This window comes from Procambarus clarkii, unplaced genomic scaffold (assembly GCF_040958095.1).
Source record: "Procambarus clarkii isolate CNS0578487 unplaced genomic scaffold, FALCON_Pclarkii_2.0 HiC_scaffold_104, whole genome shotgun sequence".
NCBI lineage: Eukaryota > Metazoa > Arthropoda > Malacostraca > Decapoda > Cambaridae > Procambarus > Procambarus clarkii.
This window is the reverse complement of record NW_027189137.1, coordinates 1,210,947-1,230,177: the sequence shown is the minus strand read 5'-3', so window position 1 is coordinate 1,230,177 and position 19,231 is coordinate 1,210,947. Positions and strand designations below refer to the sequence as shown.

Here is a 19,231-nt window from a genome sequence, read left to right as displayed (position 1 = left end):
CACGTACACAGCAGTGAACGTCTGGGACCGGCAGACGCGATAATATTGATTATCTATATTGACTGCCTACCTATATTGACTATTGATTGAATATTGACTGCCTACTGGCAGACTGAAGTCTGCCGGTAGGCAGACTTCAGTATTCAATACGCTCATGTTAAGTATAGGTTTCTTTCTTGATGCATCATCTAAGATTGTATATTTGTGAGTAGTTTGTCGTTATAGTGAGAAGACCCAATATCCAACGTTAGCACCAAATCAGCATTTCTTCCGTTTCCTGAATATTGAGCTTAAACGTAGCCTATTTAAATGCTACTGAATCTTCTTTAATTTTCAGCGTGTATGTGAGGAGTCATCGAGTCGTTACTCCTCATTCGCGTTATTCACCTCTAGTTCCTTCCATGTGGAGATCCTGTGAACGTGAGGACGAATGACGAAACGATGTTATAGAAATCGTCTTAAAGCTAAGACCTTTTTTCGTACAAATTTAATTCACCTGATTTGATTTTTATATAATTTTATAGGATCATTATATTGAATAGATTATTACCAGAAATGATGATTGGTAATTAATGTGTTTACTTTGACTGTTGCTCAGTAATTTAATAATCATTAATATTCACAATTTGAGTTCACATATTTGAATCTATAGTAGTTTAGATTTATAATATCATTTACTCAGCAATGAACTGGTGGCGAACCACACTAGTTCCTAGACGTATATGAAGTTCTAGCAATACCCCCCCAATGTAGGTGTTTGAGGCTCTGACTTTAATTAATTAATCATACAGTCCAATCATTATTTCAAGTGATTATCCTTTTAACAATTATCCATAGACACTGGTTCTCTAGTGTTATTCTAATGATCACTTTTGTTAGTTTTCCCTCTTTTCTCAAAAGTGGGTGGTCCTTCGTTTATTAAATCAAATATGTAAATAATTGAATAATTGAGTCAAGCCCCAGATATCCCACATTATGATCCTTATCGAACCGGATGTATACTAATTAGTAATAACTAATCACCGTGTGAAGTAGTTTAAACTAACCACATTTATTAATTGTGGCTACCGGCAGTGTACCACATAGGTTAGCCTAATTCACACCAATTTATTTGCTGCTTATACCTCATGTATAAGGTAGTACTCGTGGGACACAGTCAATTACCCACAACACTCAGACCTATACCTCACACTGAGGTAAGAATCTTCAGGTCACCAGGAGCAACAGCTCATAACTTCTATAATAATTCCACATTAACACCTGCGTTAGAGTGGCCTCTCCATCTAACTATTATTTATTTAGGTGGTAATGACATCCATCCTACTCGACACCCAGCTGAGATAATTAATCACCTTAAAACAATAATCTCCTCATTTAAACTTGTTAGCAGTTCAGTAGTGTTCACATTGGTGGAACCTCGCCAACTGAGCAATAATAATCGTTGGGGAGTAAGTCCAGAATATTACCAAAGAGCTGCCAAATATATAAACTTTAGGCTGAGGAAGCGAGTACGATTGGATGCCACTTATATTCAATTTTCAGCCAGACCATACAGGCAAAACCTGGCAAGAGATGGTGTACACCTGTTAGGTGAGTCTAGGTCACATGTAGTTGACAAATTGATCAACACAATCAATCACCACAAAAGGCTGTGGCTAGCAAGCCAAAATTAATTGTACATAATTGTATTTTCACCTGTGTGTGCAAGTGCACACTTATATAAACTATAAAATCTAAAAAACCCAAAAATACAGCACAACGATATATTCACATTACTGCACCACAATTTAATCTTTACCAACCTTTATTAAGTAGGAATTTAGGCTGTGATTGTGCTGAATTTGGCACAAACGCAGACTAAATAAATTTGTAGTTTCTTAAGTAGAAATTCTTACAACTAAGCTTGAGCTAGTTAGTAGTACATACATAATTCATTCTTGTGCTGACCCTATCAAGGGTGGGATTTAACCTTAGGGTAACTCTGATTAGAGTATATCCATATTAATTATTCGTGTACTCATTATTTGTGTGTATACATTTTGAGTGCTGCTGAATGACCACCATTACATCTAATGGTGATAAAGATGAGCTAGCCGGACGACAGTTAATGGTGAAGTTCAAGCACTGCTCAAAATCATTAGCTACTTATTGTTAGGTACGTATATTCAACCTCGAGTGAGGTAGAGTGTAATTTAGCCAGATTAATTTAGGCTATATTCAATATTACTTGTCAACTAATGAGCAAGTACCCAAGCTTCATTAGTAATACTTATTCAAGTCCCATGAAATTTGGACTTAAAGCCACCATGGCTACTCCTGAACAATTAAGGAGAACCTATATTGGTCTCAAAGGTCATTTAACTAGACTAATTAACAAGTCTGATACCTTGTCTAAAGCAACTCCCATTGATTACTTTCGACTAGAAACATCAGTGAGAGTAGCTGATCTAAAATTTGATCAAGTCAGATATACAAGCCAGTCTTATCTCGACCTACTGAACACCATTGAAACTGATCCTGATGAAATGGATCGAATTATAGCAGATATTTCCCAGTATGAAGATGAGACTCAAGATAAACTTGACATACTATCCAATATAGTAACACAATCTAAATCTAATGCAAATAATACTATGTCTCAATCCAGTTATCAATTGCCTGAGGTTCGTCTACCTACTTTAGACTTACCTACATTTGCAGGGCTGGATGAAGAAAATTGGGACAATCGACTTGAGAATGGTCCAGGACGGACCGAAACGTCGTCGTCTCTTCAATTTCTAGTGTGTGGTCTGGTCATCATACTTCAGCCACGTTATTGTGACTCATCGCCTGCAAATTGGGACACCTTTTGGACTTCATTTGAAGTTCATATACATAAGAAATCTTCTCTTGACAAGATTTCTAAATTCTCATACCTGATTAGTCTTCTCAAAGGGGAAGCTAAAAAGGTCATAAATAACCTAGCTCTCACTGAGAGTATTTATGAGGAAGCTATAAAACTGCTAAAGTTGAACTATTGCAACAAGGAGTTGAGTATAGCTAACCTTTATTACCAGTTGCTAGATCTGAATGCACCAAGTAACAGACCAGACTCACTTCAAAGCTTCAGGCTAGAAGTAGAGTCTCTAGTGAAGGCCTTAGGTACTAAAGTTGATGTACCAGCCTCAGAATGGTCAATCAAGTTACTTTTGCAGAGGAAATTACCTCGAAATATCTTAGCAGAATTCTGCTCACACTATAAAACCGAGTTTCTCACTCTCGAGCAAATATTCGAGGGACTGAGAATAACGGTTAACAGGTTGAAGACTCATGATAAGATTAAACCTGAGTCTAAACCATCTAATATTAACACCTCAGTCAAACCCAAATCAGCTTTGAAAAGGTCTAATAAATTCAAACCAAAGACTTCTCCATCCACTGGAAAAAGGAGTGGTAGTGTAGGTATTTATTCTGTGTCTCCCTCTGATGTAACAAATGATTTGTCTACTAAAGGGACAAACTCAGCCAGAGAGAGAAAGTGTCTGTTCTGTGCTCAAGAACACGTCACCTACAAATGCACTGTTTATCCTAACTTTAATACCAGGATTAAACGGTTACAAGAATTACACAGGTGTACCAAGTGCATGGGCTCTCATGATCCCAGTAAATGTGTAGTGCAGCTACGGTTATGCAGTAGATGCAACAAAGGTATACATCATTATGCATTATGTAGAAAACCTTCTACCCAATCCATGACAACTGGGGAGAATTCTATGATTTCAACCACAGTACAATATTGCAAGGTACATCAAGAAATAAATGTACTTGCTTCTGAGTCAGGCAATAATACCACTCTCCCTACAGCTCAACTCAAACTAATTGACAGGAAATCTAGAGTTAACACTAGAGGTCTCTTTGATCAAGGATCACAGAAAACCTTCATCACACAACAATTAGTCAAGCAGTTAAAATTAAAACCTGCCAAAAGTGTGAGACAATATTTCTGGTTTCTTGACTAATAGTGGACCTCGTGAATACCAAGTAGTAAAGGTATTGGTGAGACTTGGATCTTCCACTAGTCCAATACAAGCGGTAGTAGTAGATAAACTTCCTTCAGACCTGCAGGTAACAGGATTAGCTCGCACTGCGAAATATCTTAAACGAAACCGCATGAGGCTAGCAGACTACATAATAAATTCTGACTGCTTCACTGATGTTGGCATACTTATAGGCGCTGACCATTATTATAAATTTATAACGGGATGCACCAGACAACATGGAATGAATTTGTTGTCATCTGCTGGAGTCCGGCACAGGTCCGGCTTACTGGACCGGTGCTTTTCCAACAAAATCCAGCGTCAACCAACCAACAATCTAACAATACAATAGTGGCGTGACTAGGCTTGGAACAGTCACCCCTACATTTCAGAGAAATATCTGAAGATAATGAGTCTGATCCACCTGTACATCGTCTATGGGATTTAGACACTTTAGGTATTGTCCCTGAGCAACCAAGCCCTGATGATATGTGGACTTACCAGCAATATCTGGACACAGTTGTCTATAAGGATAAACAATACTGGCCTGCAGTTCCTCTCAGACAACGCTAGAGGCAGGACGTACAGGACCTTGTGTGCTGATATTTATCCTACCTCAAGTAATACTATCAAGAAGTGTTACTCCAAGACCCTAAGCAAGACCTACACATAAGGAAGTAACAATACAAACAAAAAGGAAAGTGGAACACACAATACTGGTGAGCAGGGAGGGATATTTCTCAAGCAAACCCTCCCCTCGTGTGCCTCTCACGACGCCATAGCAAGCACAACCCACCTACCACAGCAGCACTTGCTTTCATCGATAATTTTACTAGTCCAGGGTCCTACCAGACAACTATTGCACTAGGTCAACGTCTCCAAGTAAGCCAGTTATTGCCAACAAGAACATTACTTCATCCAGGGAGGAGGAAAGGCCAGCTTTCACCCAGCCATTTTGAACTTCAAACGTCCAGTGACGCTGCAGCCTACCCGCCCAGATTTTAGTTGGTGCTCCCTAGCTACTGTTAACACCGCCGAGTGTCAACTCCAGCGCCTTTTGAAGTGAAGTGTACTGCTCACTGGATGGAGTATTTTCTACAATGCAACATTCATCTGTACTCTTCGTTTCTGTAATCGTCGCCCTCGTCCTCCCATGACGTCACGGCAGCCCATGACGTCACGCCAGTCCATGACGTCAGCCCAGGTTCAGGAAACCGACGCCAGGATCGCCTCCGGATGTAAACAACGCCGCCACTCACGTCTCCCCACACGACTCCTCGTGGATTGTATTCCACGATAGCCAAAGTTGTTCTGAAGATACCACAGCCCGAAGCTAAGTAAACTATAGCTGGTACACACTGTGCTATACAATAATTGCGATTTAATAAGGAAATAACCCTGTATATCAAATATTCTTTCGTCCAGTGACTTGATAAGAGGAATTAGCTGCCCATTCCTCACTCAATTCCTTTTTTGTGGTGTTTGGAGCTACAAGTTCCATTGTTCATTAGTAATGTTATGTTAAGTGATTCCAAGTACATTCTGGTGCAGTGTATTAAGTATAAATAATATTGTTTTTTTTTCAGCAGTTGAAGTGCATTATAGACAAATTTTATGTTTTCCCCAGACCTTAATCTGAAGTTTCCTTTAGCATTTTATATTAAATGTTACAGTATGTGTTTATAGTACTGTACTCTATAACTTTATTATAAGCTAATTACAGCAGTTGCTATAACATTGCAGAATATTCTTGTATTCTTTCCACAGTGATTATTATTATTATTATTATTATTTACACATTTACAGAAAGTTAATTTGTTTTAAATTCTTGATGCCTTATTGCTACATGTTCTGCATTACATGTTAATTCTTTTGTGTAAATTTTCTACATATTATCCATTATTAAGTATCATATTGTACTACATGTTGAGTGTTGTATACTTGTGTAATTATTTTCATGAAATTTACATCTCTCAGTTTCAGGAAAAAAAATTACTATGCTTTACCTGATCCAATTAATTTACATAACTCCAGTTTCAAGTCATGTGCATACCAGATTGCATATTTAATTTACAATTTTGCTGATTTATATATTTTGTGGGTGTGTGATATTTCTCAGTTTTATGATAAAATTTACTATGCTTTACCTGATCCAATTAATTTACATAACTCCAGTTTCAAGTCATGTGCATACCAGATTGCATATTTAATTTATAATTTTGCTGATTCATATATTTTGTGTGTGTGAGGGGTGTTGTATACTTGTGTGTTGTATACTTGTTTAATTATTTTCATGAAATTTACATTTCTCAATTTTATGATAAAATTTACTATGCTTTACCTGATCCAATTAATTTACATAACTCCAGTTTCAAGTCATGTGCATACCAGATTGCATATTTAATTTACAATTTTGCTGATTTATATATTTTGTGGGTGTGTGATATTTCTCAGTTTTATGATAAAATTTACTATGCTTTACCTGATCCAATTAATTTACATAACTCCAGTTTCAAGTCATGTGCATACCAGATTGCATATTTAATTTATAATTTTGCTGATTCATATATTTTGTGTGTGTGAGGGGTGTTGTATACTTGTGTGTTGTATACTTGTTTAATTATTTTCATGAAATTTACATTTCTCAATTTTATGATAAAATTTACTATGCTTTACCTGATCCAATTAATTTACATAACTCCAGTTTCAAGTCATGTGCATACCAGATTGCATATTTAATTTACAATTTTGCTGATTTATATATTTTGTGGGTGTGTGATATTTCGCAGTTTTATGATAAAATTTACTATGCTTTACCTGATCCAATTAATTTACATAACTCCAGTTTCAAGTCATGTGCATACCAGATTTTAATTTACAATTTTGCTGATTTATATATTTTATATTTTGTGTGTGTGTGATATTTCTCAGTTTTATGATAAAATTTACTATGCTTTACCTGATCCAATTAATTTACATAACTCCAGTTTCAAGTCATGTGCATACCAGATTGCATATTTAATTTATAATTTTGCTGATTCATATATTTAGTGTGTGTGTGTGTGTGTGTGTGAGGGGTGGAGGCCAGCACAACCACAGGCCTCCCCACCACCGATGGAGACTCAGTCACCAGAAGAACTGGCTACTTCCCACGGCAATATTAACATGGACTCAGAAAACAGCCAGTCAGTCGAGGAGGGTGAGTATCAAGACGTTCTAACAAGGCAACAGAAGAAACGGTTAAGACAGGATGCAAGGCGTAGTGTTGACAGTAATGGTACACTTAACGGAAACGACAAGAGAATGAAGAACGACGCCGAGACTGATGTCGACAAACGGACGGAACGATGTCAGGAAGGTGAGGGTCAGCGGAGATGGAGGCTTCTCTTCCCTGCCTCATGCACGCTGGCCTATCATCAGAAGCTGCTGTGGACAGTCACACTTGGAAGAGAACACCGCAAGTTCGAGCCCCTGCTGAAGGAAGGTGTAAACAGACCTTACTTAACGGTAGGTTCTATGGAGGCAGTGGAGTATCTTACCCAGCAAGGATATGATGGAATTGTTATGGAAATACCGGAGGGGAACGAGAAGCTGACGAAGGTAATTATCTATAAATACCCTCAGATTCTGGACCCCGAATTCATCCTCGACGACCAACGATTTGTGTGGGCCAAGCGTCACCTTATTAAAGGTGAAGCTAGGAGTCAGGTGGTGGCTTTAGTGAGAGGTGAAGTTCCCGAGAAAGTGTTCATCACCGGGGCTGGCTACAGGCATGTAGCAAAGTATGTGGAAGAGCCCATAATATGCCTGAAATGCTGCAGATGGGGGCATAAATCCTGGAGCTGTCAAAATGATCCACGATGTCGTTTCTGCGGAAAGTCTCACCTCTCTAATGTGTGTAGAAACAGACTTAATCTGGGTGAGAAAATAGTTCCCAGATGCTGCAACTGTGGAGGCGTTCACAATGCCAGCTCGGCTGTGTGTAGCAAGAGGCCGAGTATGGGTGTTATCCGGCCGGTGAATGTTACAGAGCAGGCAAGAGCTCTTACCCAGACACCGGGAGCACAGCAAAACAGTCTGCCCCAAACAGCACCAGTGAACCGGACGAATGCGTGGGTAAAGGAGTCTCCTTTACTTCGTCAGGCTCAAGCAACAAGCAGCCACGCCACCACTCAGGACTCCGGCAGTGACAGTGTAACGGTGAGTGAAGTGGCTACTGTGGCTCAGAAAGAGGGTCATAATAATATGGCCAAGGAGGTGTGGGCTGAACTAAGAAAAGTTGGTGAGTTCCTCCAAAATCTTGGGCAGAGAATCGAGTCCATCGAGGCGAAATTAAACGTTCAGGAGGTCAAGGAAATTCACAAAACTGTGAAAGAAAATCAGGATATAGTGGTTGAGGGCAATAATGAAATATTGAGTGCTGAAATGAAAGAAAGTGAAGTGTGTGTGAATGATGGTAGTCGTAGTGAAAGGAAGAACCCTATAATTACACATAAAATGAAGGAATCATTTGGGCCAATAATGGACATCTCAGGGCTGAAAAAATCTCTTGAGAATCGCAATGTCGCTTTTACTGGTGAACTTGGGAGGAGGTGGGAGATGTTATGCCAGGTATGGCTATCATTTAGTGAATTTATAGGGAATGACTTAGGCAGTGAATTGATTAATAATGGATCACCCTAGACTGAAAGTTTTGTCATGGAATGTTAATGGTTTAAGAAACAGGGTTACAGATGTTCATTGTTATGTGATGGGAAATGATATTGATGTTGTAGCTCTCCAGGAGACAGGGGATAGGAATGAAGGCTTATTGAAATTAAATGGTTATAAAGGGTTTCACCTCTTCGCCGCAAATAACATCAGAGGCACGTCAATTTATGTAAAGAACTCCATACCAGCAGAGTTAGTAGAACCGCCATCAAAAACGCAAGGTATAGAGAGTGTCTGTGTTAAATTATCATTAAGGGAAGGGGAATTTATTGTAGTTAATTTGTATGTATCCAGGAACTGCTTCGACGCCAACTATCTACCTGACTGCATTTATACTGATCCTTCACTGGTCATTGGGGACCTTAATGCTCGGCACACAAGCCTTGGGACAGTGGGTAGCATTAGTACTAATGGGGTCAAGTGGTTACAGTTTCTACAAGATCATCCAGATACCTGTCTATTGGGAAACAATGAACCAACTCACATCAGGGGAGGACGGCTTGACTATGCCTGCATTTTAAACTCTCAGGGGATTATGGGGGAAGCTCGGGTTGTTCGGGAACTACTTAGTGACCACATTGCCTTGAACGTTGAATTACCACTGGGGAAAAAACAAGTCCACTTTCAAAGGAAAAGGCTAAATATTAATAAAGATATGAAAAATTATTTTATTCAAAATATGGGAGATTGGTATCAACAATACACGCCGCTCTGCGTTGATAGTTTTTACGAGGATATGGTCGAGAACATAGAGAAATTAGTACAGAGGGAAAATAACGAGGGCAGGGGAAGCAAGACGCATGGACCTAAGAAATTTAAATATTCCAATGATCAGCAAGTCAAGGGGTGGGAGAGAATGCTACGGAGTGCACATAAAGAATGGATAAAAAATGGAATGAGGGATGAAGAGAAAAATACAATGTTGGAAGTGGCTAGGGAATGCAGTCAGGTGAGGAAGGAGGCGCGGGACAGATACTGGCAAGACTTTGCTCAGTCCATTGGTAATACTAAGAACCTTAAAGACATATGGAGAGCAGTAAATAAAGTCAGGGGTTGTAAGACCAAATTCATTGCTCACTCAGATCCAGGGAAGGTTGCTAATGAGTTAGTAGATAAATGGGCTAGTGCTGCTGGTATGGAGTCCTTACCTGCAGACACGAGAATCACCATTGAGTCATGGGAAAATATTAGAAATGGAGTAACTTTATGTGCCTTAAATACAAGATCTATAGCGTGCACTGAGATAACTCACGATGAGCTACTGGATGCTATAAAAAGTGGCAGCTCTACTGCTCCTGGGAAAGATGGAGTAACGTATGACATTCTTAATTATTTAGCCGGTATGAAACCTAGTCCCTTACTTGATTTGTTTAATATGAGTTATAGAGAGGGAAAGTTACCAAGAAAATGGAAAGAGGCAGTCATCATTCCTATCCCTAAGTCAAACGGTGGCTACAGACCTGTCTCCTTAATATCCTGCTTTTGTAAAATGATGGAAAGGATTTTGTTAAATAGGCTACTCTACCTTGTAGGTGATAACATGTCCAGTAATCTCTTTGGTTTTATCAAAGGCAAAAGTACTGCGGATTGTCTCTTAAAGTGTTTGTCTAATATGGATGACAATTGTAGAGTTTTTGTTGATCTACAAGGAGCATTTGATAAAGCCAATGGGGAAGTAATCTTATACGAATTAGCCAATCTGGGAATAACAGGGAGATTGTTACACTGGATAAGGGATTATCTACAAGGCAGAAAAGGTCAGGTGTATTATCAGGGATGCATGTCTGAGGAACGGAGGTTTCAGTTAGGTACCCCACAAGGGGGAGTATTAAGTCCCACCTTATTCAATGTATTAATGAACAGATTAGCATCAGAAATGTATCCTCCAGGGGTCACGACGATCATATATGCTGATGACATTCTTATACAAGGCACTTCCGGGAACAAAATTCAAACTGCTCTTAACCTACTTGGTACAACCTGTCACAAGTTAGGCTTAGTTATAAATGCAGATAAAACCAAATATGAGTATAGGAAACGAAGAAATATAACACTTACTCTAAATGGTGTGGAACTGAGCCGTGTTCAGAAGTACAAGTATCTGGGCATGTATGTTGGATACACATGTGAGAGTAAGAATGCTGAAATAAATCATATCAGCACCTTATGTAAAGCCCGTCTGCATCCTCTAAAAGCACTAGCTTTTTCTGGTAAAGGTGTTGGGGTACCTATCTTACGGATGTTATACATAAGCACTGTTCGGTCCCTGATAGACTACGCAGCACCCGTTTTGTCTTACACAGGCCAAGGCAGAATTCAAAAAATAGAGCTGATACAGAACGAGGCTATGAGGATTATTCTTGGATGTCAAAGAAATGCAATGATTGAAATAATGAGAATGGAATTAAACTTACAGAGTGTGTGTGATAGAGTCCGTGACATTAACACTAGAGTAGCTATTCGTTTCATGCGGAGAAAAGGAGGGGATAAGCTGTTTGAGAGTGTTCAGACCTGCTTGAGTGACGTACACACTTCCAGGAAACTGAGGGAGACACGCTACACGAGGGGATTAGCTCATGACCTCAGGGAATACGATGTACTTGACTGCTGTAAACCCTCTCGACAGGGTAATATGTCTGCTCCCTGGAAAGTACAGAAAATAGACGTCGAAATTGTACCCCTCAATGTGAAAAAGATTCATCATGAACCGGGACAATTACGGTGTATGTATGGAAGCATGATATCCCGGTTACCAAGAGGCAACAGTTTACATGTATATTGCGACGGGTCGGTGGTGGAGGATGGCAGGGCAGGGTGTGGTGTCCTAATAAGGGAATATACGGAGTTTGGGACTGTGGACAGGAAAATTGAACTCCGGCTTAGTAATTATATATCATCCACACAAGCTGAACTGCAGGCCATTCTGGCGTGTTTGGAGGAAGTACGTCATGACGACAAAAATGTTTTTGTATTTGTCGATAGCCGAGGAGCACTGGAGTCCTTAAACAGTCGAAACCCAGTCTTCATGTCTATAGTTGAGGATTGTAAGAGAAGAATAGCTGAGATACAGCTGAAAGGTCATAGTGTGAAATTCATGTGGATTCCATCTCATGTTGGAATAGTGCTCAACGAGGTGGCGGATGACTTGGCCAAACGTGCCACATCAAAACCACAAATTGACATTGAATGTGAATTCACAATGAGACAAATAAGAAGTAAAATCAGAAATATTCAGGCACAGGCAGGAGTGGAGAGGAGAGGGATAATGTATGAGAGAAGTCTAACCATGCAACACTACATGTATGTGAGTCAAAACACCCTTTTCACTTATGGTAAAAGGAGAAATGCTTGGAGTGACTCTGTGTACATGCGGCTCAGGCTTGGGTACAAATATTACTGGGAATATGGGATAGGCGTTCATGATAATGACACGAAGTGTAAACTATGTGGTATGTTAAGGTCTCACACCCTTGCCCATTATGTTCTTGATTGTCCGTTGATTAATGTATATAGAAACACTGAGATAAGGACTGTTCCTGAGCAAATAGCCTGGATGTGTCACAAAGGAAAGGTTGATGATATTCTTGAGAGATATAAGAATTTTGCACCAAGACTGTAATATTTTGTTGAATTATCCGTATAACTAGGTCATAAAAGTATTTGTGTACGTCTGATACCATACCACTTGTGAAGGAGGAAATGTACATGTTTATCTCTCAGAATGTTTGGTAACAGGTTTATTGTTTGTGATGTGTGTCTATGTATGTACTAACACATTGTACTGAACGGGGTGAGAATAGCTTGAGCTACCTCATCCCTTTGTGTGTATTTTACCTCAATAAACTTATTTCAATTTCAATTTCAATTCAATACTGGGTGAGACTACCATGGAAGTTGAATCATCCACAACTTCCAGTTAATTATTTCATGGCAGCCTCACAATTACAGTCTCAATTAACACGACTCAAGAAGCAGCCAGACAAACTGAACATGTATCATCAACTAATCCAACAACAACTCAACAGTAAATTTATCGAAGTTGTTGATAATGATGACCGAAAAATAGGTCACTATTTACCCCATCACGCTGTGGTGAAAGATTCATTGACAACGCCAATACGTATTGTCTTCAACTGTAGTGCCAAAGTGAAGCCAAACAGCGTGTCCTTGAATGAATGTCTCCAAACGGGACCTAGCCTAACACAAAGGCTACATGTTGTGCTATTACGATTCCGTACTGGTATTTTCGCTTATACTGCTGATATCAGTAAAGCTTTCCTTAGAGTAGGTTTACAAGAAGAGGATCGTAATTACACCAAGTTTCTCTGGATTAAGGACCCACTAGATCCTAACAGTGATATCATAACTTATCGTTTTGCCTCAGTGCTATTCGGAGCGACTTCCTCCCCGTTTCTACTTCAAGCTACATTAGATACACATTTGAGGATGTCAAATAGCCTTTATAAGGCAGAGATCAGTGACAACTTGTATGTTGATAATTTCCAGGGAACTACAAATGATCAATCCAAATTGGTAGAAATCTACCATGAGGCTAACCGTGAGTTATTAGGAGCCAATATGCCACTACAATCATGGGCCTCAAACAATAAATCATTAAACCAGATAATTGAGAAAGAATTTCCGGGTTATCAGGTGCCTAATCAATTAAAAGTTCTGGTTGTGGAATGGAACACAGGTACTGACAAGATGAATGTCAAGTCAGTACAAACCAATAATTCATCCCTCACCATGAGAAAATTACTCTCGTATGTCAGTCAACCATTTGACCCTTTAGGCTTACTTAGTCCTATATTAATAAGGGGAAAACTCCTAATGCAGGAATGCTGGCAGAAACATATGGGATGGGATGATCCGTTACCAAGTGAGTTACAAGCTAAATGGCAGATACTCACAACGGATTTCAATCAATTAGGTGTTTTGAAATTTCCTCGTAATGCTTCAGGACAAAACTTACAAACAAATTTGCACTGTTTTTTGCGATGCCTCTGGCAAAGCATATGGCGCATGTAGCCTACTTAGTCAATAGTGCACAATCAATTTTACTCACATCTAAAGCAAGAGTTGCTCCAATCAAGAAGAGATCTTTACCTCAAATGGAGTTAACCGCATTGCTGGTGGGAGTAAGATTAGCTCATTACCTGACCAAGACACTCAATAATATCCACTTTGGTGAAATCGTAGTGTGGTCAGACAATGAGGCAGTCTTACAATGGGTAAGAAATAACAACAATAAAACTCCCTACGTTAATAATAGTGTTAGGGAAATTCATGAATTATCTGCTGGATATAAATTCAGACATGTCCCCACTAAGGACAATCCTGCAGATTACTTATCTCGAGGGTTAACATTAAAACAACTAATCAAGTCTTCGATGTGGTTTAATGGACCTTCATGGCTTGTCAGTGGTCAGTGGCCCAAACAAAAGCCACAAGTCATAGTGACCAATATCACTACTCCCATGAAAGAACCAGAACCTCATTGAATCTCAGCTATTAATCCTCACAATTATTCTAACTTGAGTAGGTTATTAAGAGTGACAGCACATGTGTTTGACTTCCTTGCAAAGATAGGAATCAGACATAAGTTTCCCAATCCTATCCTCTACTGGATCAAACGTGCACAACAAGAGACATATGGAAGCGAATATGAAAATCTCCCAGATAAATTAACCAAGTCTCTAGGTATCTGGAATAATGCCAACACTCATAATATATTAAGGTGTGGAGGACGTTTGCTTCATGCAAAAATTGATTTGGATACAAAGAATCCGATCCTTCTACCACGTCACCACATTATTACAAAACAAGTTTTACATCACCATCAATATGGTACTTTACATGGCGGAGTGTTAGACACTCTCACCGATCTCAGACAGAAATATTGGCTTCCTCAAGGTCGTCAAACTGTCAAATCAATCATTAAGTTCTATGTGATCTGCAAAAGATACGACGCTCGAGTACGTCCTTACCCAGGACCTCCATCACTCCCTAAGGAGAGAGTAGTTCATCTTCGTCCCTTTGAGACCACTGGTGTCGATTACACAGGAGCCTTGCTTCTCACTGGCACTCCAGATAAGATACCAGTGTAAGCTTATATTTGCCTCTTCACGTGTGCTACCACACGAGGCGTAAATTTAGAAGTGACTTCTGACATGAGTGCCGAAACCTTCATCCAAGCTTTTCGTAGATTTGCAGCTCGCAGATCCTGTCCCAAACTAATGATATCTGATAATGGTTCAAATTTTGTGGCAGGAGAAGCCTGTCCTACGAGAGATATGGAATCATCCAGAAGTGCAGTCCGTCCTGCAGAGACGACAATGCCACTGGAAATTTTTTGCTCCCAGAGCCCCCTGGCAAGGTGGCTTTCTACGAACGTATGAAAGGGACTGTCAAGAAGTGTTTAAGGAAGACCTTGCATCGACAGAAAATTAGTTTCTCTTAACTCCAAACACTCGTCGTGGAAATTGAGGCGCGAGTCAACAATCGCCAATTAACTTACCTATCAGATGATTTCTCACAGAGAGAACCTCTGAGTCCCTCACATTACATGGAGTACATGGAAGCCTGCTGAGCCCTCTGATACTTTTGGCAGAAGAGGACCCCTTCGACCCTTCCCATGTAACCAGGAGTGACTTAGTAGAAAGTTACCAACATCTCTCTAGAGTAATTGAAAGGTGGAATGAGGTGTGGACTCGAGAGTACCTCACAGCTCTACGAGAGTACCACTATGGAGCTTCGAGCCCTTATAATAAAGTTCAACTTTATTATAAGGGCTTTCCTGTCAACCAATACAGGAAACCTAGTATTGGTTGACAGTGATGGACCGAGGTCAGAATGGCCTATAGGCAAAATTGTTGCTATCCACCCAGATCATCAAGGCATCCTGAGAGTAGTAAAGGTTTTGTGCCGAAGCAATACTACCTTAAAAACCTTAGAGAAGTTGGTACCTCTCGAATTAGCAGAACGAGAGTGTTTATCAGAACCAGCTTCACCAACAGTTTCCGAGGACAACAATTTTGATCCACCGAGCACCCGCCCCACTAGAGCAGCAGTTCAACAATGCAAACGGAAACTACATGCCTATTATAGCTCTGACTAAGAGCAAATAATTTCCCATCCAATTTGAGTAATCATGATGATACTGTGTTGTGATGTCAAGTAACAAATCAGTTACAAGTCACAATGACCCAAGACATTCATCTCACAGTGGATTCTCAGTTACTTTAAATTGTATGATTTAATCCTTCATTTGTTTGTATAGGCTATCAACAATAACATTATTTCAGCTAGAGTATCTATGAGTTTGCAAAACTTTAAGACTTAGTAACATAAACGTTACATGTCATAGCGACACCAGTCACAGAGTATATTGTAGGCTTTATTAGTCATTAACTTTAGATGATTCACATTCCATGTTTCATTCAACATGAGTTCCTTTACTAGACTTAAATTTCTTGTATGTCCTTGACAATAACGGGACATCCGATATGTGTGTACTAACGTACTAACATTAATACTAACTTCGGGATAGGTATGTCAGTACTCAACATTGCACTGCGACCCGAGAATTCTCCCCCTGGAGTTATGTTGGAAATTTCCAACACTAATAAACTACTAATGTATTATAATAAATCATTATTATTATATACTAACTACAGTAGTTACTAAATTTACTAACGGTAGTGTCAACATAAACTAACCATTGCATCTGCGTATTAATGCTAGAATTCTCACGAAATAGAGCAGCAACATTGCGTCAGATAATGTCTAGTTAGACACATTTATTACCAATGGTTTAGAGAATTGAATGTGGTTCTCTAAACTCATCAGTATTCCGTGTAATAATTACTTACGGATAATATAACTCCCAATAATCTCAAATCGAGAGTTATTAACTAAATTGTTCTGTAGTAACATTTCCTTCTGTCATGCACGAATGTCATGGAGAGAGATAAAATCTTCTCCATTTCTCGTTTAACACCATAAAACGAGAATATGATAATATTTAAATCCCTATAATTAATAATCCCTATAATTATATAATCCCTATAAAATATAATAATCCCTATAATCCCAACCCAGTCCACATTAACCGATTTCATCCATAATCGCGCGGAAAAGAATTATTCGTGGATTAATAATTTCTGTGGTGAATGCGAGAGCCAGGTTGAGGGAGGCGGTTACGCCATTGTAGGAGAGCTTGTGGAGAGGACAGCTGGTGCGAGAGGAGGGTCCTGGTGTGAAGAGTGGTGAGACACGTGGTGACTGGGAACTATCGGCAAGAATTACGCTGATACCCAACTAATAGTTGATAATTATTCTTCCACGTGCTCTATAGTGCCCAGCCAGCCAATAACGCGTCTACAATTAAAGCCAAAACCCACAAATTCACGTACACAGCAGTGAACGTCTGGGACCGGCAGACGCGATACCGGCAGACTTCAGTATTCAATACGCTCACGTTAAGTTTAGGTTTCTTTCTTGATGCATCATCTAAGATTGTATATTTGTGAGTAGTCTGTCGTTATATAGTGAGAAGACCCAATATCCAACGTTAGTACCAAATCGGCATTTCTTCCGTTTCCTGAATATTGAGCTTAAACGTAGCCTATTTAAATGCTACTGAATCTTCTTTAATTTTCAGCGTGTATGTGAGGAGTCATCGAGTCGTTACTCCTCATTCGCGTTATTCACCTCTAGTTCCTTCCATGTGGAGATCCTGTGAACGTGAGGACGAATGACGAAACGATGTTATAGAAATCGTCTTAAAGCTAAGACCTTTTTTCGTACAAATTTAATTCACCTGATTTGATTTTTATATAATTTTATAGGATCATTATATTGAATAGATTATTACCAGAAATGATGATTGGTAATTAATGTGTTTACTTTGACTGTTGCTCAGTAATTTAATAATCATTAATATTCACAATTTGAGTTCACATATTTGAATCTATAGTAGTTTAGATTTATAATATCATTTACTCAGCAATGAACTGGTGGCGAACCACACTAGTTCCTAGACGTATATGAAGTTCTAGCAATACCCCCCCAATGTAGGTGTTTGAGGCTCTGACTTTAATTAATTAATCATACAGTCCAATCATTATTTCAAGTGATTATCCTTTTAACAATTATCCATAGACACTGGTTCTCTAGTGTTATTCTAATGATCACTTTTGTTAGTTTTCCCTCTTTTCTCAAAAGTGGGTGGTCCTTCGTTTATTAAATCAAATATGTAAATAATTGAATAATTGAGTCAAGCCCCAGATATCCCACATTATGATCCTTATCGAACCGGATGTATACTAATTAGTAATAACTAATCACCGTGTGAAGTAGTTTAAACTAACCACATTTATTAATTGTGGCTACCGGCAGTGTACCACATAGGTTAGCCTAATTCACACCAATTTATTTGCTGCTTATACCTCATGTATAAGGTAGTACTCGTGGGACACAGTCAATTACCCACAACACTCAGACCTATACCTCACACTGAGGTAAGAATCTTCAGGTCACCAGGAGCAACAGCTCATAACTTCTATAATAATTCCACATTAACACCTGCGTTAGAGTGGCCTCTCCATCTAACTATTATTTATTTAGGTGGTAATGACATCCATCCTACTCGACACCCAGCTGAGATAATTAATCACCTTAAAACAATAATCTCCTCATTTAAACTTGTTAGCAGTTCAGTAGTGTTCACATTGGTGGAACCTCGCCAACTGAGCAATAATAATCGTTGGGGAGTAAGTCCAGAATATTACCAAAGAGCTGCCAAATATATAAACTTTAGGCTGAGGAAGCGAGTACGATTGGATGCCACTTATATTCAATTTTCAGCCAGACCATACAGGCAAAACCTGGCAAGAGATGGTGTACACCTGTTAGGTGAGTCTAGGTCACATGTAGTTGACAAATTGATCAACACAATCAATCACCACAAAAGGCTGTGGCTAGCAAGCCAAAATTAATTGTACATAATTGTATTTTCACCTGTGTGTGCAAGTGCACACTTATATAAACTATAAAATCTAAAAAACCCAAAAATACAGCACAACGATATATTCACATTACTGCACCACAATTTAATCTGTACCAACCTTTATTAAGTAGGAATTTAGGCTGTGATTGTGCTGAATTTGGCACAAACGCAGACTAAATAAATTTGTAGTTTCTTAAGTAGAAATTCTTACAACTAAGCTTGAGCTAGTTACTAGTACATACATAATTCATTCTTGTGCTGACCCTATCAAGGGTGGGATTTAGCCTTAGGGTAACTCTGATTAGAGTATATCCATATTAATTATTCGTGTACTCATTATTTGTGTGTATACATTTTGAGTGCTGCTGAATGACCACCATTACATCTAATGGTGATAAAGATGAGCTAGCCGGACGACAGTTAATGGTGAAGTTCAAGCACTGCTCAAAATCATTAGCTACTTATTGTTAGGTACGTATATTCAACCTCGAGT

The 19,231-nt window shown here is 39.1% G+C and overlaps 1 protein-coding gene across 1 annotated transcript; it reads left to right on the top strand.

The window, feature by feature from the left end:
• Window positions 1–7,215: 7,215 nt before the first annotated feature.
• LOC138360272 (uncharacterized) lies at window positions 7,216–10,304 on the top strand. Its single transcript, XM_069320200.1, has 2 exons — window positions 7,216–7,523; window positions 7,641–10,304. The coding sequence occupies exons 1-2, from the start codon at window positions 7,320–7,322 to the stop codon at window positions 8,697–8,699; spliced, it is 1,263 nt and encodes a 420-aa protein (XP_069176301.1). The 5' UTR covers window positions 7,216–7,319; the 3' UTR covers window positions 8,700–10,304.
• The last annotated feature ends 8,927 nt before the right edge of the window (window positions 10,305–19,231 follow it).

Bases quoted from the DNA above. Each gene is read 5' to 3' on its own strand.
- LOC138360272 (XM_069320200.1), top strand. From the start codon at position 7,320: ATGAAGAACGACGCCGAGACTGATGTCGACAAACGGACGGAACGATGT. The intron at 7,524-7,640 runs GTAGGTTCTATG...AAATACCCTCAG, and splicing joins TAAACAGACCTTACTTAACG to ATTCTGGACCCCGAATTCAT.